General features: G+C 47.1%; 1 protein-coding gene and 1 non-coding gene across 3 annotated transcripts in view; one reads left to right on the top strand and one right to left on the bottom strand.

Annotated features, from left to right (window-relative positions):
* Window positions 1-21,273, top strand: part of Fancc (FA complementation group C) — an 82,167-nt gene extending 60,894 nt beyond the window's left edge. For both annotated transcript variants that reach the window (XM_028781256.1, XM_028781255.1), the window contains 7 exons: window positions 1,027-1,079; window positions 2,342-2,441; window positions 7,428-7,503; window positions 9,510-9,591; window positions 11,442-11,619; window positions 15,951-16,154; window positions 20,608-21,273. In XM_028781256.1, the coding sequence (XP_028637089.1) occupies window positions 1,027-1,079; window positions 2,342-2,441; window positions 7,428-7,503; window positions 9,510-9,591; window positions 11,442-11,619; window positions 15,951-16,154; window positions 20,608-20,745 (831 nt within the window). In that variant the 3' untranslated portion in view covers window positions 20,746-21,273. The remainder of the gene's footprint in view (window positions 1-1,026; window positions 1,080-2,341; window positions 2,442-7,427; window positions 7,504-9,509; window positions 9,592-11,441; window positions 11,620-15,950; window positions 16,155-20,607) is intronic.
* LOC114632666 lies at window positions 623-752 on the bottom strand. The gene has a single exon (XR_003713124.1). It is a non-coding gene; the product is annotated as a small nucleolar RNA SNORA30/SNORA37 family (small nucleolar RNA).
* Window positions 21,274-21,662: the final 389 nt, after the last annotated feature.

Genomic DNA, 21,662 nt, shown 5'->3' with positions numbered 1-21,662 from the left:
TCAGATATGGCCACTAGATGGCACATACTCCATGTTGCAAGTTAAGCTGCCATGGCATAATTAACTATAAGTGGGAAGCCAAAGAAACACTCAGCTTTCTTCAGGGTGGTTCAGAAAAGTGATGCCTAGGGTCCAGGATGGCTATAAAAATTGTTTCCCAAACCTAGTCATAGCAGATGCAAAATGACTTCGGAAATTCCCTTTATTAGAGCCTGGCCTACTCATTTCTGGATGCCATTGTGAAATATGTTTTGTAGTGCAAATAGGTTTTTAAAAATCTATCATAAACTCAAGTTTTAAGCTCTGACTAAAGATATATGTAAGCTGGCTCTTCTTAGGCCCCAGGAAGCCAGTTTCTTTGGACTGAAACCATTAAATCCTATCGACAGAGTATTCTAGGAATAGACCAGGGAGCTATCACTGGGTGTCAGGTGGCTGTACTTTCCATTAACTGCTAAATGTACACTTACGGAATGTGCAGGATAGTGGTGGCCACCTGTTTCTTAAGTGCTCATTACCAACTCTGGGGTGAGGATGGAGTGTGCCACTGAGGTACCTCGAGGCCCTGAGGAGGTCCTGTGGCCTGTTGTCATAGAGTGCTTCTTCTTTTTTTCTTTTGCATCACTGTTCCCTTGAGTAACAGCTGCCACTGGTACAGTATCAGGGCAAGGATGTAATCAAGGGTTTCATCTCAGCACCAGCTACCAAATCCTGACCCCACTGACAAAGGAAGGACCTGTGAAAAGTGCTAGCATAGAGTGCTTCTTAACTGTTCATGAAACTTACTCTTACACACAGGCTCATTACAAAGTAAAGTTTGCCCACAGCCCAAGCCCAAAGAGAACCACTGCTGCTGGCATTTTATGTGTGAATTTTTCCAGGTATCAGGTGCTTTTTTTTTTTTTCCTTAACCTAAAGGAAACTTTTCTGGAGCAGCCCCAGACCTCTTGTTTGCCTAATAATCCAAAGTTGTTATTGATAGATGCTTGTGGTATGTCACTCTCTCATAGTCTTTTCCTTTTACAGCCTCAAGCAGCCTGCCAGCCTGCCATCTTCAGAATTGTTGATGAAATGTTCAGGTAAATACACTGTCTCTGGGAGCAGTTGATCTCTGCTGGTGTGGGAGAGTAGAGGTTTGTGCTCTTGGAGTTAGGGGTGAGAACTCAGAACTTGCTTTACATTGAAAAGGCAGCCCCAGTACTGAGGTGGCATTCTTTAACCTGTTTATACTAGCAGGTGATAGAGAAGTGGGATTCTGTTGGGTACTGAAATACATATCCATGCAGCATTTGCCCCAGCTCCAAGTAAAAAAGCAGTACAGCCCTTCACCACACGAGGGCTGGCTGGGCTTTGTCACAGACCTCAAGAAAGCCAAAAGACACAAAACTATTCTGAACAGAACTCTCTGAAAGTAAACCCCACATTTCAACAGCATGGTGTTTTTACTTTAAAGACTCAGGTCCTAGGAACTTGTGCTGCCTTTAGAGGACCAGTAACAGGGAATGTGTAACATATCAGTTGGCTCTGCTCGGAAGTCATGAGAGTTGGCAACTGTGGAGTTCTAAAGATAGACTAAAGTCAGAGGTGGTGGACCCAGAAGTTGGTTACAGAAGGTTGTGAGCTGCCTGATATGGATGCTGGAAATTGAATTCAAGTGTTCTGGAAAAGCAGCAAGTGCTCTTAACCACTGAACCATTTCTCCAGACCTAGGAAAGGAGTTTTTGTTGTTGTTGTTGTTATTGTTTGTTTTCAAGACAGGGTTTCTCTATGTAGTCCTGGCTATCCTGGAGCTCAGTGTGTAGACCAGGCTGGCCTCAAACTCAGAGACCCACCTTCCTCTGCTTCCTGAATGCTGGGATTAAAGGCAAGTGGCACTATGCCTCTATATACGAAAGAAAGTTTTACAACCAATATCTTACCATTTGTGTTGATCTTAAATGGCCACAGATGTAAGAAGACAGGCTAGTGTTTTTGTTTCATGCTAGTCAAGTTTGAGGTTTTTTTCCCTTAAACAGGAAGAAAAATTAGTTGTATAAGAAAGCATGGAAACCAAGCCAAAGACATCTAATTCCACAGCCCCACTCTGGTGATTCTGACTGAGTGTGTCACTCTCCAGACAGCTCTGTCCTCGCTGGTGAAAGCAGAACACCTGTTGCCGGCACTGTCTAGTCTTTGAACACTGAAGTGCCATGGGAAGGCCATGTGAGAGAGGCTGGAAGGGCGGCTGCTTCCTCCTGCCTCCTCAGGAGCTGCAGTCTGATGAACTCAGCTCAAGCTGTGGCATGGGCTTGTGATGTGTGTGAAGCAGCAGGGTGCTATCATCTCCCTTTGCTTTGTTCAGGTTTGTGCTACTGGAAACTGATGGAGCCCCAGAAGTACTAGCTGCTCTTCAGGTTTTCACATCATGCTTGTTAGAAGATCTGAAAAAAGAAAACAAGCAGGTACATCACCCCGGGAATGCTGCTTAGTTACGTCAGAGTGCAGAGGCTACTGCTGCTGCAAGCATTTGGTAACGAGCTGAAAGAATCTTTATTCCGAGAAACTGTATTTTTCTGGTGTTGGAGACCACCCACAGCCTCACACGTGCTAGGCGCATGCTCTGACACTGGCTACACTCCCAGCCTTGTTTTCAGAAATGTTGGTGGAGTCTTGTTCACAAAGAAAGCTTCCAAAGGACCACTCCTGCAGAGATGAAACATTTTCACTGAAAATAACTTAAGATTTTGTCTTTCTTCCCCATGCCCGGTTCCTAGAAATGTCTGCCCACTGCTGTGCGTGAGTGTGACTTCACATTGGCCAGCTTACTCTAGGGGCAGAATTCCCCCTAGCCCTGTGTTTGTCCTTCTGTTTGCAGTTGGCCTTGTGGCTAGCAAGAGACATTATGGAGTGTACCTACAATGTACTATAGGAACTGCAAGCTGGGCGTTCTCAGTGGTCACTGTCTTTATTCCCATCAGAGCCTCAGAAGAGAGGGGGTAAAAGGGAGGCATTTGAAGAATGAGTGAAGGTTAGATGCCACCAGTAGACAGAAGGACTCTAGGTTCCCAGCAGCAGAGGTTGGACAGCAACTGTGAGGGCAAACAAAACAAAACAAAACAGGAGCTTCTCCTGTCTACAGCCTTGGCTGTTGTAACCAGTGGCCACAGGAGTAATGCTTATATGATGCTTGCCTACTCAGAGTAGCACCGGTTCTAGACATCCTTGTGGTAAACAGCCCAGTCCCCTGTGATGCTGTTTACAGTTTGGCTAAGGGCAGAGCTATGGTTCTCAACCCACTAAAATCCTAACTCAGCCCAAGACTATAGAGGTATCTCAGGTTTTAGATGTTTCTACTTTCTAAGGCAACCATAAGCCTGTATATTTTATTCTTGCCATCCTCCTTTCCCAGGGGAAGTTAAATAGATGGAGCATGGCCTGGCGTCTGGGAGGAGACCTCAGCTGCAAGGCTCTGGCTGGTACTCTCACTGTTGTGAACACAGCTGTAAACGCGTGCTGTCCTCCCTCACACACTTGTGGTTCCCCAGGGAGGAAACAGCCTCCGGCAAACCTCACCCTTGGATTCCCAACATGCCCAAGTTGGGACAGAGGACAAGAGAAAGTTTTTTCCTCAGATTGACTTGAGTGTTCCAGGTTTGCCCTGAGTCTCTGCTGTTCTTGGTACTGTGGATTTGTACTGGAGTAACAGTGCCTTTAGTTTAGAATAGTGCCTGCTGACCACATGTATCTAGGGGTGAGAGTGATACACACTGGGCCCTGGTTTGAGACAAGATAGGGATTCACCTGCCTTTAGTTCCACACAGGGGCACAGCAGTCTCCTGACCTTGCAAAGCCTTCACATCCATATGTGATGATTTATTTTGTCTTCCTGGTGCTGCCCCTGACAACCCACATACTTAACTGTGACTGACTCACTCACCCTGACTTAAGTGCACACTTTATGACTAGTCATCATCCTGCCCTGCTTAGTGTGTGTTGACCTTCTCTCCTTTGTTTCACTTATTGATAACAAAATTCATGGCAGGGAAGGCACCTTCAGATAATACTTGAGCCACTGGTGGTGCTGACTCTTGTGCGCCTCTTCTGCCTGCCTACCCACCTCAGTAAGCCCATGCTGAGTTTTGCATTCCTTACCCCTTCTCTTTCTCCAAAATACTTTGATTAGCTACTCAGGACAGCAAAATGGTTTTGGTTGGGGTTGTGTCTGCCCTTTATGAGACACACAGAAAGGCAGCACACATGATCCCTGAGTCTAGCTTCTCTACTCAGTGCTTTTATAAGATGGTGTTAGGCTTCTGACGCTGTGGTGAGCGGTGGCTTTGTGGCAGTCCACTGTACAAATGGAGCACAACGTAACCATTTCTGGTTCCTGGCATTTGGGCTATTTGTGTATTTGCTGTCTGTTATAAACATGTTGTGATGAATGTTTGTGGGGTAACAAGAATCACCTTGTGTCTGTTTATGGGGTGCAGAATTCAGTCTCACCATGCTGATTACAAAGTATGTTGCCCTCTTAACCCACTCATGTCCCGTCACTGCGGTCATCATTTGTGCTTCTTTCTTCTCACCACACTTCTCTGTGGGTAGCATGAGTCAGCCCTGCCAGTGTGCCCTGCTCAGCAGTAGGCAAGGACGTGAGCTCCTGTTCTCAGCTGTGCAGTGGCTGGAGTACAGGCAGCCACAGGTCAGGATGGGTTCCAGCAGCTGAACAGACAGACAGTGGATTGTACTGAGTCTCCTACAGATGGAGTTTTCACATGGGGCAGAATATGTTTTAAAGAGTCTGACAAAGCTGACAGGAACAGGAGGGGCCTCAGTATGGGAACTCTGCTCACTTCTCACTCAGGCCCTGGGGACAGCAGTGTAAGGGACCACACTCCAGGTGGTCCCGGGACTTCTGAGGTAGGAAACAGAATCCAGTGGAGGAAAGAAGCAGATGGGACAAATGAAAACCATGTTAAAAGATAGAGCCAGTCCCAACATACTAGAGGGTTGGAGTAAGAAGGCAGGTCTGTCTGACTGGATCGGAGATAAGACCAAGCGTGTAGCTTCCAGACACACCATTGCAATGACAGAGGCTGGAAGGGAAAGGAGGGAGTGCTGCTGCACAGGAAGAATGTGTAGCTTCTCAGGGATAAAGAAGACAGTGACTCCGTGACAGCTTTAGACAGCGGCATTCACAGTGACAGAACATCAGTCCATCAGGAGACATGCCAGTCATAACAGGCATGGATTCGGAATACATGAAGCAAAACTGACAGAAGAAATGGACACGTTTAGTCCCAGATGACATACCTGGAGCTAGTTAGCTGAGGGCAGCCAAAGCAGCCCCAAATACAACAGTTAGAAGCCATGTACAAGAGCCTTCAGGTCTGCTCCCTTGGCCTGCCTTCCTGCTCCTTGGTTCCTGTCAGGAAAGTAGTGATCCCTCTGTAGGGCTGGGAATCAAGCCCCCATTTAATAAAAGACCCTGGCCTCTGCAGCAGGCTTCTCAAATGCAAATGCATAGGCTGATTCTCAAATTTAGCTGGACATAAAAAGGACCTACAAAAGTCAGAAAGCAACCAGCGGACTCCTACTAAGAGTAATTAAGCCAGTGAGAGATTGGCAGGACACACAGAACAGAGTCCAAGTACAGACCCATGCATAGGAGCTTTGACAGGGAGTCTAGAGCAGCATAGTGAGGGGCGTGCAAAAACAATTCACTGGGGTAGGCGGGGCAAGGGCTGGTTACTGCTTCAGAAAGCACACCAGTGTTTTGAGATGGACTGTAGGCTTCAATAGAAAGGTCAAAGTATAAAGCCCTTAGGAGACAATGGAATAGCATATCTTTGTCTTTTCCTTTTCATTTTTCATTTTTGTTTTTGAAACAGGGTTTTTCTATATAGTCTTGGCTGTCCTGGAACTCATGTTGTAGATTAGGCTGGCCTCAAACTTACAGAGATCCACATGCTTCTGTCTCCTGAGTGCTAGGATCAAAGGTGTGTGCCACCACTGCTTGGCCTTTTTTTTTTTCTTAAAGCATTGGATAATCAAAGATTTTCTAGAAACAATGCCATAAATAAAAGCAAACATTGGCCATATTAAAAAAATGAGTAAATAAAACTTCATTGAAATGTAGTGTCTGTTTTGTGATGAATGCTTTTGAAGACAAGCAGGTTGCCCAGTGCCTTGGAGGAAATGCAGCATTCATACTAGAAGACTTTGTCTCATAGCTCCATAGAAAGCAGCAGTCAGTGATTAATGGATACACACTGTGGAAAGCTATCCTGACCAGCGCTGAGCACGTGAACAGAGCTCAGCATCGCCTGCCACACAGAGCAAGCTTAGGAGCAAGCACGTGTGAAATAATGTCTCATACCAAGCAGATCAACTACATTCAGTGAGTTCCAGAATACCCAGTATCGGCAGGTAATTCTCATCCTGTTGTGATGGGAATGGAACCCTGGTGGCCTTGAGAAGTTGCCTCAGTCACCTTTTCCATTTTACTTTCTCTATAAAATAGGAAGCCCTGTCCACAAAGGGAGACATGAATGTCAGCAGCAGCTTTAATTCTAATGACCTCCGACAGGCAGCACTCATACAGGGTATGCAAGCAAACCCTGGTGGAGTCCCGCCTCCTGAGCAGTGCAGAAGGGTCCCGAGACCACAAAGATCAGGTGCAGAAGTGGGCACACTCAGTGTATCTCTATGAAATTTGGGAATAAGTGATGCAATTATTGATCAGTCCTTTGGAAATAAAAATATTGATTCAGGGTTCAGGGGTTGACTTTGAGTCACAGGGAAGTCCCCAGGGTGACAGCAGTGTTCTGGGTCATGATGGAGTACTGGTCAGGTGGATTCACATACTCACCCAAGGTTATCAAGCTGTGTACAGATGGCTTGTGTACTCATACCTTGTGGACTTTACCTGGTCATACCTTGTTTTTGTTTTATTTTTAAAAATCCTCTGTGCCTTGGGGGAATGCTGGTAAGCACAGCCTCATCTTCTCACCACAAGAGCTGCTTCCTGGAGACTTTCGTTGTCATGGACGCCACACTGAGATCCTGAGTCCAGGTGTTTACAGCCCTCTCCGAAGTAGAAGCTAATGTTTGTGGCTGGGCCTCTGTGAGGAGAAACCTCAGTAAAGATAGCAGGAAGACAATGTTATTTCCCTAGGTTCAGAAAATGACTCTTAAACATGTTTTTTGTTTCTTGGGGTTTTTGTTTTGTTTTGGCTATTTATGAGATAACTGGAAGCATGTTTATAAAAATGTCTGAGGTGACATGAGGATACATACTCTCTGCCTGTGTTAGTACAGTGGGTCACATGAGGATACATTTGCCTGTGCTAGTACAGTGGGTCACTGGGGCAGGCAGGCAGAGGTTATATCATCCTCACTTCCTCCCAGTCCCAGTGTTCATGCGGTTTCCATGTTGACTCTTGCAGCTGAAGTTTGCCCTCAGGACCTACTTTCCCTATGGTGCTCCGTGTCTCACTGCAGCGCTGTCCCAGCACCCTGAAGGTGAGCTGAGGTACCTCTGCCTCTGTCATAGTGGCTTGTAGGGAGGACCATGGAAACCCATGGCTCTGGCCTCCCAGGTAGACAATGTGCTTGTACACTCAAGCTCTTGGGGGTTCAGTTTGTGTGTAGTCATACATGAGAAACCTGCTTTGCTTCCAGCTTTGCTGAGGCTGCTAGGGACGGGCCAGGTCAGAATACAACAGTGTCCTTGTTTGGTTTTCTTCCTCTGCAGACAGGATTAAGTGAAGGATGAGGCCTTGTAATTTTGGGGAGAGTTTTTTCCCTCCAAGAAAAAGATTTTGAAAGCTTGGGTAAAATTCTATTGTTAGACCCTCAGCCTTTTTTGATTCATCTGCAAGTCTGCTTCCCAAGGCCATGTCTGTAATCTACTGGTGTTGGCTTCTGACTGTGTCTGTGAGCTCATGCTGAGGGAATGTCTCAGCTACAGAGCATAAAGGAGCCTTTTCCCTCTGATGAGACTCTGTAGACAAGGCCTGTGACAGGAAGAGGAGGGATGGAGGAGGGCTTATGTTCCCGTGCTGTGGCTACTGTGGCTTCTTTCCCTATACTTGAGAAAGATCTGTTTGAGGTTAGTAGACTATCCAGAATTCCAAAGCGTTTTACAAAGTAAATACCTTTTCCTTTGTCTATAAGATGTAGGTTTTTGCCCATATGGCTTACACAACAAAGCCCTCTCAGCTAGAGCTGGGGTCCAATGAGCAGAGTGGCCTCCCTGGGATGTCTGCATGGTGGTTTTTATCCCTTCTCCTCTACCAGACTTAGGAGCAGCCATGTCCTCTTTTTGATTTCTTCTTTTCATTCAGTGGGGACACAGTAGGAAAACTTTATTAGTATAATAGAAAAGTAAAGACTACAACTGTCCGGGGCCCATTGTGTAAGTCTGAGGCCAGGCTTGTTGGGAAGCAGTCTGGGCACCTCAAAACACACTGGAAATTAGGTTCCAGAAACTCAGGTCAGTCAAGGCCAACAGTGTGAATTTAGGCTGTCTGCCTTCCCATCCCCCAAAGTCAACAAGTGACTCTAAGCAAAAACAAAGAAGCACTGTGTTTATCTGGAGAACAGTTTGCATACCTGTTGCTTTTGGGGAAAGATGGATATTTTAGTGCTCATCAGAACTGTACTTCATGTTCATGGTGAGGTCTTGGAGGCATTAAAAAGTTATTGCTAAGCATGAAAATTTGGAGGAAATGCTATTTGCTTTGAGAAGTTAAGTCACAGGCTGAGGGAGGGCCTGATGTGTGCCGCAGGTCTGCATTGTGGAGGAACAGTGGTGACCTCTCCACCTCAGGTGTTGTCATGTGGTCGATTTTAACTACAGATACATGCAGGTCAGATGTTTAAAGGCAGGTGTGAAATCAGACACGCCTTATCAACTACTTCTGCCTGCATGGTTTTATGTGCTTTCCCCCTGGCCTGTACTGTAAACCTGAAACACCCGGCCTGATCACACTGCAGAAAAATAGTTGAGTATGATCCCTTTGTATTTTGATGGCACAAACTTGAGATGGAGCCAAATGTGGTAAAAAGAAAAACACAGGACATCTGTAGCAAGGCAGCCCAAGTCCTAGGGTAACTGTGGAGGGAGTCTCAGTGACCTGTATACACCCCACCCCCACCCCACCCCCGTTCAAGATATTTGACACCAGGCATGGTAGTGCAGGGCTGTGGTGCAGGGTTGCAGTCCTGGTTCCTGGAAGGCAGAGACAGACAAATAGAAAGTTCAAGGCCAGTCTAGGCTACATAGTGAGTTAAGGGCAGCTTGGGCTATAATAGTAAGACCCTGTCTGAAACAAACAAGACAACAAAAGAAACTTTGAAGTTTGACTCAGAGACAGATCCTGGCTGACAGAAGTATGACATGGGTCCTGTGAATGGCGGGGGTGGGGGCATTTCTTTCAGCACAATGCTTTCAGTCTAAGCTTTAGGCGTCTCCCCATGGCTTTGGCTTTCCTTCAGTTCCCCCTCTGACTTCTCTCCGCCCACAGCTATCCCACAGGGACATCGGCTCCAGCCTCTGCTGCACATTTCCCAGCTCCTCCAAGAAGCAGTTGAAGACTGTACTCATGGGTGAGCAAATCCCGACGACCCCTGACCCTTTCACAGGTGGCCTCCCTGACCTCCCTGTGAGCAGGTTTGTAGCTAAAGGCATTGCTGGACCCTCCCAGACCAACAAGTACATATCCTCACCGTGCTAGGTGAGAAATGGAGGAAGTGCAGGGCTGCAGCATCACTTCGGGTCAGAGTGAGGAGCCAGCATTGCAAACGTGTCTGCAGAGTCTGACATATGCAAAGGAGAGAGACCCCCAGAATGAACAGTGCCCACGTGGTTCTCTAGGGAGGAGACGGGTCAGTGGGAGGAATGTTAACTGTTTGTATCCCACTCCTTTTCATTGATTTCCCCCTTTGATTTCTCTCCAGAGGCTAGAGAGAAGGCTTAGTGATCCAGAGCACTTGCTTTTCTTGTAGAGCACTCATGGTTGGCTCCTTGCACCTACCTTACGTGGCACACAACCCCTTGTAACTTCAGTTCCAGAGGTTCTGATGCCCCCTTCTGGCCTTTGTGCCCACTTATATGCCCAAGCACATACAAACAGGCACACAGATAAATTAAAAATAAGTAAGCTACTGTGTCTCCAAAGCTAGCAGGCCTGTCGTAGAATAAATGACTCTGTAGCATGGCATAGGCCTCTAGGTGCTGCTCTCCAAACGCATTCCTGTGCAGTCGTGCTACCATCTTCATCCTGTCTCTAGCCTCCCAGCTTGCCCATGTTGAGAGGATAAATGGCAGCTCAGTCTTTGTTGGCTCAAGACCCTCTGGTCCCTCTTTCCTGTGAGATTTTCTGGTCGGGTGTGTGATTGAGTGCTTTGGCCACTAAACACTCCTCCCAGTTGAATTCTTAAAACAGCTCAAACAAAAGCTGGTGTTCAGGTGGGGTCGTTGAATGTCTGTGCCTGGGTTGTCTGTGGGGTCTACCTGCAGGAAAGGGTTTGAAGCAGATGAAGAGTTTTTTTCTGGAAGAGGAGAGGAAAAGGCCAGGCAGATCTGTGCTATGGCCTGGGGCTGGCCACAGGCCAGTGTACTTGCTGATGAGGTCTGTGAGAGAGAGGAGTCTCTGGCCCTTCAGCTCTGTGCAGTGGTGGGTTGACCTCCCTCTGACCTTCCTTCCTTTTCCTTCATTGTCCTTCAAACTTGATTTAAAACCTGTAAATGTTCCAGGGACGAAGACGGCAAGAAGCATGCTTAGAACTTGGGGACTCCCATAGTCCCAGTGTAGGCAGACACTGCAAAAGCCATGATTTTCCTGTCCAGATGAAGGTTTCCACCAGAGAGGCTTTAGGTTATTCTGTCATTTGCCTCCTGGTACAATGCTGCCTTGCTGAGACTGTTAGGGCTCCATGGACAGGACAGGTACCATCCTTTAATATGCATCACCACCCCCAGATCCCAGGATGAGAGAATAGCTTGGAAAAAGTTTTGACCTTCCTGCCCACCCAGTGTCTACAGGATGACAACAGGGAGAAATCAGAGTCAGAAAGGTATATTTCTGCTGTCCTGGAGGCGGTCAGCATTCTCTGGCCTTATGGAGCCTCTTTCTCCTCACCCTGGAGCCACCTTGGTTGCAAGTTGCAGGGTCTCGCTATGCCTCACAAGCTCCCCGCTCCAAGTCTCTTGGAGCCTAGACTCCTATAAGGTCCCTATAAGTCCTCAACATGAGGGCTAGGGAGGGTTCTTTGGCTATCTCAGGATGGGCTTAGGGTGGAACAAATGTTTTCTGAATCCAGTTTGTTGGTCTGACGGTCTTTTTTTTCAGTGGGAAAGAACAATTAAAACTACCAGTTTGTAAACATTAAAGTTGTTTTGAACAAATGGAAGAAGAGTCTGTGTGTGTGTATGTGTGTGTCTTGTTCTGTTCCAGGTCTCAGCGAAATCCCTTTGAGAGCTGGTTTTTATTTGTTCACTTTGGAGGATGGGTTGATCTGGCCGTGGAGGAGTTACTGCTGAGGGGGGAGGCCGAGCCTCCTGCAGGCCTGCTGTGGCTCTTGGTCTTCTATTACAGCCCACAGGATGGGAGTCAGCAGAGAGGGCAGAGCATGGTAAGTGAAAGCCCTACTGTGCTCTCACAGGGAGCCTCAGGGAGCGGAGAACAGAAAGGGAAACTTGATTTGGTTTACCTTTACCCCACCCCCCCCCCCCCCCGACACCCAGGCTCAGAGCACTTGTCAGATGTTTTGGTGATGTGTGCATATCCACTTGGGCTGAGCTTACAGTCAGTGACCTTCTTCTGCCTCCACAGAGACCTGAGACAAGAGACTGCCTTGCTCTGGGCCTTCTGTCTGCCAAGTTATTTGATCTGTTCTCCCCAGTGGCCTCAGTTGCCCTAATTTATCCTCCTGCCTCACCCCAGGGCTCTAAATTCTAGGAGATGCCATGGAGGGGTGACAGTTACTCTGAGAAGCACTCTCTCAAGGCAGAGACTGGCTCCTGAGCTAGTCAGTGTCTTTCTTGCCCACCAGCAGCCTGATTAGTCTACTTCCATCTCACCACTTTCCTGCATTACTCAGCCTCATAGTGAGGTAATCACATGACTTAATCACTTGGGTCATCTAAACAGGGTGTCGATGTACAGGACTGGGTGGCTGTGTACAGCAAAGATGCTGTTTGTTATGTACAAGGTAGTTGTTTCAGGAAGCCACTGTTTGAATTAAAGCTTTGCACACATTTATGCTGGCTTTTAAAAACTTCAGTCCAGTCTGGAGAGATGGCTTAGTGGTTAAAAGTGCTGACTGTTTTTTCCAAAGGGCTCAGGTTCAATTCCCAGCACCCACATGACAGCTCAAAACTGTTTGTAACTCCACTTCCATAGGATGCTGCACCTTAACATAGGTATACATGCAGGCAAAACACCAGTGCACATGGAGGGGAAAACAGCAAGCCTTCAGTTTCTAGTGCTTTTTGTTGACTTTAGTAATAAAAGGAATACGTCTCAGTGTGACTAGAACAATGTTCCTGTTTGTTCCAGAGGCTAGTGCAGTCTTGTATTTGTTTAAAGCAGCAGTTCTTAACCTGTGTGTCATGACTCCTTTGGGGGTTTCAAATGACCCTTTCATGGAGATCACTTAAGGCCATCAGAAAACACAAGTATTTACATTATGATTCATTACAGTAACAAAATTATAGTTCTGAAGTAGCTATGAAAATAATTTTGTAGTTAGAGGTCACTACAACATGAGGAACTGAATTAAAGGGTCATAGTAGGAAGGCTGAGAACCATTGGTTTAAAGGCTTCCCTATTAGAGTGATTATGAGCCTGGGAATTTTAAAAAGTTGAAATTTGAGGGTGATATTGGATTAGAATGAAGCATTTTAAAGAAGTTATCATCTACATGTGTATTTGATGATTGATGCTTAATTCAAAAGAAAACTTGCTTCACTTTAAAATCTCACATTTGGGCTGGTAAGATGGCTCAGCAGGTAATGCTACTTGCTACCAAGTCTGAAGATCAGAATTTGACCCCAGAACACACATAGTAGAAGGCCCAGACACATCCTGACTTCCTCATACATGCTGTGTCGCATGTGCACTCACACACAAAACAAATAAATAAAATAAAAATTAAAAAGATATATTACATTAAACTGATTCAGGGCAATCCTACTTCAGTCCTCTTATTGTCATTTCTAAAGCACTTTCATTTACAGTTTGTGTTAGATTCCGTGTAAACTAAATTGGTAGATTAGGGTTAATTTGTATGAATCACAGATACTAACAGAGACTGACTCTTGAAATACAGAGAGTGTCTTGTAAGATTTAACTTATAGGGGCCAGCAAGACAGCTCAGTGAGTAACCGCCCCAGGCCCCAAGCCTGACAGCCTGAGTTTGTCCTGTGCACATCACGGAGGGCGGGAACTAACTCCTATACTAACCTCCATAAATGCATTGTATACCCGACTGCGCACATCTGGATATGTACACACAAATAAATTTAATTTTTTCTTTTTTTTTTTTTTTTTTTTAAAGTTTTACATTGCTTAGTGTTTTATTTTATTTTATTTTTTTTAGATTTATTTATTTATTATATATGAATATACTGTAGCTGTCTTCAGACACCAGAAGAGGGCATCAGATCTCATTACAGATGGTTGTGAGCCACCATGTGGTTGCTGGGATTTGAACTCAGGACCTCTGGAAGTGCAGTCAGTGCTCTTAACCACTGAGCCATCTCTCCAGCCCTAATTTTTTCTTTTTAAAATAGATTCATTTCTAGACAATTCTTCATTGGTGCATTTTCCTACTAGCTAACCCAGATTCAGGAGTATTTCTCTTTCTTTACAAGTATGCCTTGGTCTTACACAGAGTGATTAGACATCTGAATAAAAGTTTGCTGTTGCCTGTCTTTACTCCTTAGCTGGTCACTCAGAGGCAGGCACTGCCTAGTCCTAGAAGCCAGTTTCCCATTACTGATGCCTTGGTGTCTGACCAGAGGCGCTGGTGTGTGGCACACTCCAGGAAGGTGTCTTCCTAAGTATCGATGCAGGCATTTTGTGTAGCTGGGGTTTGGGAGCTTTAACCCCTTGATGGTCAGCAGGAAGTTGAGTACAGGCTGAACTGTGTCATGGTTAGTCATTTGGCTGCAAGTGCTATGCTGACAGTTTCCCCTGCTGTTCATAATTGGGGTACAGGAATATGGGGTAAAAAGCATATTTGTCCTACCTGGGTAACACCTGCAACTGTGTTCATTTGCTTTGGCTAACTAAATTGGATCAAGTTTTTTTTTTTTTTTTGGTTTTTCGAGACAGGGTTTCTCTGTGTAGCTCTGGCTGTCCTGGAACTCACTCTGTAGACCAAGCTGGCCTCGAACTCAGAAATCCGCCTGCCTCTGCCTCCCAAGTGCTGGGATTAAAGGTGTGCGGCACCACTGCCTAGCAATGATTTTTTTTTTTTAAAGACTATATTTAATGTACTCTTGGGCTTGTCCTGTCACTTGTGAGACATCTTGTGAGAATCTTCCTGGAGAGGCAGAGGTTCACACAAAGCTCCTTGCACATGATGGATTTCAAAGCAGAGTCCATAGCTGCAGGAGCTGACATAGCCTGAGCTCAGTGCACTGTAAGTGGTGCCGTATCCCAGCCATGTACTACCAGGAAGAGTCGCACTGCCAAATATGCTTGGGCACGTAAACAGTGCATGGCACACTGTGGGAGTATGAGAGGAGCAGTTAACAGTCATACCCAGTGCGTGGAACACAGGTTGCCTGGGTCTGTCAGATGATGCTGAGCGGTAGACTGCTTTCCCATTCTTTATTCCTCATGTTTTCCATAGGAAGCAAAAGTAAATCTTTATAATATAGAATGAAAATACTTTATGAAGCAAAAAAGGCTTTTCTTTCATTTCAGAGAACATCTCCCCTATAGCAGCTTCTAGTCACAGCAGGCGTGTGAGAGGGAAGTGAGTGTGGACAAACAGGATGGAGTTAGGATATGCAGGTCAGTAAGAGGGGAGAGTGAGACTTCTCCAGATGCCATCAACTGAGGTGGTGGCCACCCTGGGAACACTGCTTCTCTCAGTCAGAGAGTCCTGTGGTCCAGAGGGCTCACACGACACTCCTGTGTGCTGCTGCCTGACACAGGTGGCACTGAATGGACCTGAACTTGCAGGTGAGAAGCAGCTCTCAGAGACCCACAAAGTCAACTGTGGGAATTGTCTGAACAGGACCAAGGAGCCTCTCAGCAGGACAGAATGTGGATGTGATGTTGTTCTACACTATGTCTGTCTCAGAAACCTGGGCTTCTGCCTTGTTCTGTGAAACACAGTGTGGGCTGCTCTTGAAACGAGCAGGAGTCTCAGCATGAAATAAATATTTTTTATGCAAAAACAACCCACAGACTTAGAACAACTACTGTTATTATGTGGATTCCACAGCCTTGTGCCCTCTGCTTAAGCTGGGACTTGTAGGAACAACTGTCCCAGTGTTTACAACAAAACAAACGAGCTTGTGTATGCACGGTCTGTGCTTCCCTCACACAGCCCAGGCAGGGGGCAGGCCTGCATTCTCATCAGCACTGCCCAGTGGGGCCTGGGGCTCTAACTGATTATGGCTTATGGTCAGGGGTCTTCAAGGGGCCTTTGATTTTTCCCACAGTAAGAAAATTCTGACTACCTTCTGCTGAGGACTTGCCTTCATTTCCTTCCATATAAATAAAGGTCAGGTCCTGGCATGATGCTCTGGCTGTTTGGTGGGCAAGATGGAAGAAAGGCAGGAAATTTCCCTTATGTCCATTTAGGTTAATGTGGAGCTGTAGGAACTAGCCAAGTTGGGTACCTGGCTGTTCCTCACTCTGGAGCTTGAAAGCATCAAGTCAGTGCAAGAGTCTCTCATGTCCTGAGTCTCTAATGTCTCAACCCTCTGAACTTGTATTACCCAGGTGGAGCTAAAGGTATTAGTCAACCGTTTTCTGATGATGCTCAGAAGCGGCCACCTCTCAGCTATCAGTCTGCAGGAAGCAGCTGAGAGTCCCAGCGCAGACCCCAGACCTCCTGTATGTGGACAGCTGGTCAGACACCTTCTGCTTAGTCTCTTGCTCTGGACCCCGGAAGGCCATGCAATTGTCTGGGAAGCTGTCACCCATGTAAGTTGCTCTCTTTTTCCAACCTTTAGTTTACACTCTATATGAAAGGTAGATTATCTCCTTGAGGGTCTTGGTTTTTGAGATCACAGGCCCAGGATGCTGCCCTAGGGTATAGAGGTCAGCAAGGCCACAGCACAGACCCAGAGCCCACCTGTGCTATACAGAGGTGCATGGAGGGGAAGGGATAGCAGCAGAAAGGAAGTCACCTTGTACACACACTTGTAGGTGCTGCTGGCACCACTCACAATGAGCTGGGTGTCCTGCATCCCATGCGGTGGTTGCTTTCTGCGTGTCTTGGGAAGAGAAGTCCAGCTGCAGGGACAGCATGCACCTAAGTAGCCACAGTGCTACTCACTGTAACATGTCAAAGAGTTTACTTCAGGAAAAGTATTGTTTAGTATATTAGTTTTCTTGTTGGAGTGACAAAAATTCTGAGAAAAACAACTATAAGGGATGAGTCGGGGGAGTCAAGGGTAGTCAAGAGGAGTTATGTGTTTTACTTCCAGTTAGCATAGTGGTGCTGGGCCCACCCATGGTCAGGCAGATCTCTGTGGCAAGAGTGTGTGGCAGTGACTGTCTACCTAGGGTGCACAGAAAACATGGGATCGAGACATCCCTAAGGACTTCCCCCTGTGACCCACTTCCTTCAGACAGTTCCCGCTTCCTACAGTACCCAGAGTCTCTCAGGTAGTTCTGCCAGCCAGGCACCAAGCCTAGCTTATGAGTCTGTTGGGAAGACCATAAAGTTAGTTAGAAGTTCTTGTAGAAGCACGCATGATGTGATGGATTTGTAAAGGGGTCAGTCAGAAGTGAGTCACATCTGTGACACAGACCTTGAAGTAACAGTTTGAGTATGACACCAAAATCAACAAAAGGAAAAGAGAGATAAATTGGACTACACAAAAGTTTAAAACATGTGCATCAAATGATATCAAAGTACAAGGTGATTCAAGAATGGCAGAAAGCCAGGGTTAGGATGCACTGTGTTCAGGATACATACAGACTTCTTATGACCGACAGCAATGCTGAACCATTTAGTGAAAGATGAGTGAAGGGATAGGACAGACACTTCTCCAGGAAGCTAAGCGAATTCTCAGAAGCCTCTTGGAAGAGACCCATGGCACTGTTGTTGACAGACACACATCTACATGGTGGCTACTGCAGAACTAGTAAAGCAACATTGAGACTCGGGGTGGCATAGTGAGGCCTTTCCAGTAGGGAATGCTACAGTGATGTAGCCACTCTGAAGGAAGTAAAGTCTCACTCTGCTGTGGGACATAGTGATCCTGTCCCCAGGTCTCCCCAAGAACTGATGGCAGAGGCTAAAGCAGGCATCTGTGCGTTTGGATCTGTGCTGTGCACGCCTGGGTATCACAGGTGCCTATGCATACAAGCCATGTATTACCACAGGTGCCTGTGCAGACAAACTGTGCAATGCCCATAGTCCTTGGAAAGGAAGGGACTTTTGCCACCTGTCACAACACGGGCGAACCTTTGTGCTGTGTGAAATCAAGTAGCTACACGGAAGCTCTTACAGGCATCCACCTGTGTGAGTTCTTTGGAATAGTCTGACTCACAGAGACAGAAGCAGAACAGAGGCTGCACAGGGCTGGGAATGGGTGGGTGGGTAGTGTTTAATTTGTGCAGAGTGTCTGGAGATGGGTGAGGGTAATGATCGTACAGTATTGTGAATGTGGGTGGTGCAAGCCTGAAATCCCAGCATATGAGATGAGGCACGAGGATCAGAAGGTTAGGGTCATTCTTGGCCACATGTGTTGGAGACCAGCCTGAGCTACATGAAACACTGTCTCAAAAGAAACCAAAAAGGTGAACATTGCCAACCATAGTAGTTTCATTTTCAAATTAAAAAAAATTATTAACATTATGAAAATACATATCTTGAAGTTCTACATACAAAATAAAAAATAGAATTCATGTAGCCAGCAACCCCACTCAAGAAAGGGCTGTTCTCAGAGCCCCACCTGGTGTCAGTCTAAGTGAATACTAGGAAGGAAAGGCAGGAGGCAATGTGTCCCTGCCAAGAACACTCTGTCAGAGCACTCACCTCCTGTGCCTGTCCTGCACTGGGGCATCTCAGGGCTGGCCCAGCATAAGAATATATTCAGAAATCTATTGAGCATGGTCTGGTCCTAAAACACAGGCCTTCAACAACATGGCAAAGCAGAACATGGCACTGAGGGGACAGTCACCAAGACAAGTGTTGCCTCGTCATACCTTCATCTGCCATGTTGGGTGAGGGGGAGGATGTTGGACAAAGTATTGCAGTTATGAGTAGGTCCTGACTCAATAATTCCACCTAAAAGTTCCTCAGTTACACTATAAGTGTTCTGCATACACAGTGTACAAAGTCACAGGTGTGTTAATTAGATTGACTGGGGATCAGCTCACAATGTGGACGTAACAAAATTACCAGCAGGAAACACTTCAGCGTATAGTCCATTTGAAACAGGAGAACTCCACATGCCAGGCCTCACCAGCCAACCAAGTCCCCTGTCAGGCCTGCTGCGGCAGCTCTGCCTATTAGCTTCTCCTGGGCAGGAGTCAGGCTAGCATGAACACCTAATGCTACACAGACAGTGACTTGGTGTGGTCTCTTGGATTTCCTTTCGTGTTGACGTGAAAAACTGCCCTGAGAAAAGCCACAGGGGAGGAGGTTTATTGCAGTTCACAGTTCCGGGGTACAGTCCATCAACTGCCCAGAGTACAGAGAAAACTATCCACTGCTTCCTCCAAGGAGCATTCCAGCCAGGCCTCCCTCAGGCTGCGGGGTGGTGTCAGTAACACACAGTCTTCCTTTTGAGGAGGCTTGGCCCCAGGCTTCAGGCCCCCAGCCCACTCAATGGCAAGAGTCATCTGTCTCCATGCAGCTTAGCCTTTTGCTAAAGGGCACTTTGAAAAAGCAGTTGTGGGTGTCACCACCTGAGGACCCTGGCATGAGGGTAGATTTTGAATGTGAACTCAGAGGCACTTCCAGGAACGTGGTCTGGCCTCTGTGTCAGTGGTGAGCTTTTGAGATCTGGGTGGGCACTGGAGCGGGCAGCAGCCTACTTAGGACTTCCTGCCACCCTAACTCTCCAGGGTGAGCCTGGGGGATGGGGTAGGTTGGATCCTGGTCCTCTCTCATGAGTTTCCCTTTCTGAGTTGCCATAGTCCTCAATAGCCATCTGCTCTGGCTTTTTCTTCTCTGCCCCCGGTTGTCACACGCTTGCTCCCTCACTGGTGCTAGGCTGGGTGTACTTAGAGCGCCAGTTTGTGTTTGGAGCCTGCTCCATCCTGCCTGCTGTCCTTGTACTTCTGTGAACCTCCTCATCCTCTGCGTCATTTCCTTCTCCTCAGGCTGTCTGCAGTGTGAGACCAGCTCTAAGGTTCTGCATTTCCTGTGATCAGCTCCCTTGTACACACGGCAACAGCCCAGGCCTGGGAAAGATTGGAGGTTATGCTGTGTAGTGATGACCCACCTGCCCTTGAGTGGGCAGCAGTCTGTGCCCACACAGGCCTAGATATACATTAAATCTTTAAGGTACCTAGGGATTGATGCGCCAGGAAGGACAGGGGCTGCATCTAAGGTCACTAGCGCCATGCATCTGGGTCAGATGCCCAGAGCCTGCAGAAGCTGCCAGGCCATCTTAAGCCCCATTACCTTCAGCAGCATGACCGTGGTGTGCAGGTGTTATGACTGAAGCTCTTGAGAGCTGTGTTTCACTTTACTGGTGGTCAGAGATCAGAAAGCCCAGAATGAAGGGTTGCCTAAGCTATGGGCCAGTGAAACCTCAGTCACAGTTAAGGCAAATCTAAGGTCACTCACTGGTCACCCTCAAGAAAAGTCCTGGTGAGACAAGAGGAAGCTGAGCTGGGGCCAAATCTACAGGCTCTGTATGCACCAACACACAAGTGTGTGTCTTCCTCCACACTTGGGTTCTTAAAGCTGCTGCACCTAAAAGGACTCCCAGTTAGTGTCCTGCACAGATCACATGCCAGTCTCAGTCTCCCCAGCTGAGGTTCTTGGGAAAGAACGAACTGATGCCAATAAGCAAGAATGTCTCAAGAGTGTTGAAAGTTAAAATTACCAACCACCCTGCCTGCTGTCCTGGAAGTGGATAGTCCAGGAATGAAACTTAAGGCTGCTTGTGTGAAAGCAGGTGGCCTTTGCAGAGAAAGTCAAGTAACAGATGCTATCTTGCTCCTCACAGTACAGAATCCCAAAGCTGTGACAGTGTGCTGGGAAGTCCTTGCTGCCTCCACAGTGCTTGTATGTGATTCGAGAGCCGAAGACCACATGGGGAGATTGGTCATCAGGAAGGGGCCCCTGGAGGCAGAGATGCTTTGATAGTTACCTTGTGACCCATGCATGCTTCCCATGTAGCTTTCTGCTAATGCAGTAGACAGAGGGGTCTCAGGGTAGTGCCCTCATCTCTTTCTTCCCTTATTGCAGATGGCCCACACGGATGCTGTAACCCATGAGATTATTGGCTTTCTTGACCAGACTTTGTACAGATCAGACCATCTTTGTGTTGAAGCCTCAAGAAAACTGGCCAGAGAGCTTCTAAAGAAGCTGCAAGCTCAGGTCTAGCAGGCAGCACAGAATATGTGGGCATCTGAATGTCGAAGCTCCTGCAGTGGATGAGATGCTGTGTCTGAGGCAAGAACAAGTGAGAGTGACTGAACACACTTGTGCCTTGGCCTGATGGAGTGATTGATGTGTGCCACCTCCCGAGCACTCTGTACTGCTTGGCCCAGGAGATCCATGAGTATTATGAAGGGAAAGGCCCAGACCGCCTGTTATGTTCTAGTCATTCATGATAAGATCCAGCACTGGCTGGTATGCTGACTCCCTTTATCCTCCCACTCTGATGAACTTGTGGACGGTGCCCAGTAGCAGGAGACGTGAGGCCTGCAGTGGATGAGGCTGTGCCTCACTGGTGACTTGCTCTGTGAGGCCTTTGTTCTCAGTGCAGACAGGCTGCAAGCACCCACTGTAGCGAAGGAAAGAGGTGGCCAAAGAAGGGTCATTATTTCCTCCTCCCTAAACCCCCAAAAGGCCAAACAACGTGCTTCCTGTGTGACCTGTGTCTAGTAAACAGGATTTGGAAACTGAAAATGAGTCCCTGTCCTCCTGCACTTGCTGTGGATGGGAAGTGAATGACGGGCTTGTCTGTTGTTGGGTTTCTAGTGAGAATGTACACAAGTAAGCAGTGTGCAGGCAGAGAGAACTCCATGCTGTGACCCTCCTGCAGATCTGCTGTGAGAGCCCTTGTCCCATGTGCAGATCAGCTTCAGCCCTCACAGCAGGACATCTGATGGCTGCACTCAGGGGCTGTGTAGAGAGCTTGTGGCATAAAGTTGGGAAGGGCCTGAGTTTTCTCTTGGATTTGCACATCCAGGCGAAACACTGACCACACACACACACGCAGTGGATTCATCTTTTACCCACCTGCCAATGGGCCCACAGTGGAGTGGAACTGTATGTTATAACTTGTCATTCTGAAT

The sequence above is a fragment of the Grammomys surdaster genome, unplaced genomic scaffold (assembly GCF_004785775.1).
Source record: "Grammomys surdaster isolate TR1022 unplaced genomic scaffold, NIH_TR_1.0 375, whole genome shotgun sequence".
Classification (NCBI taxonomy): Eukaryota; Metazoa; Chordata; class Mammalia; order Rodentia; family Muridae; genus Grammomys; species Grammomys surdaster.
The sequence above is the reverse complement of the archived record's forward strand: the minus strand, read 5'-3'. Positions and strand labels throughout refer to the sequence as shown.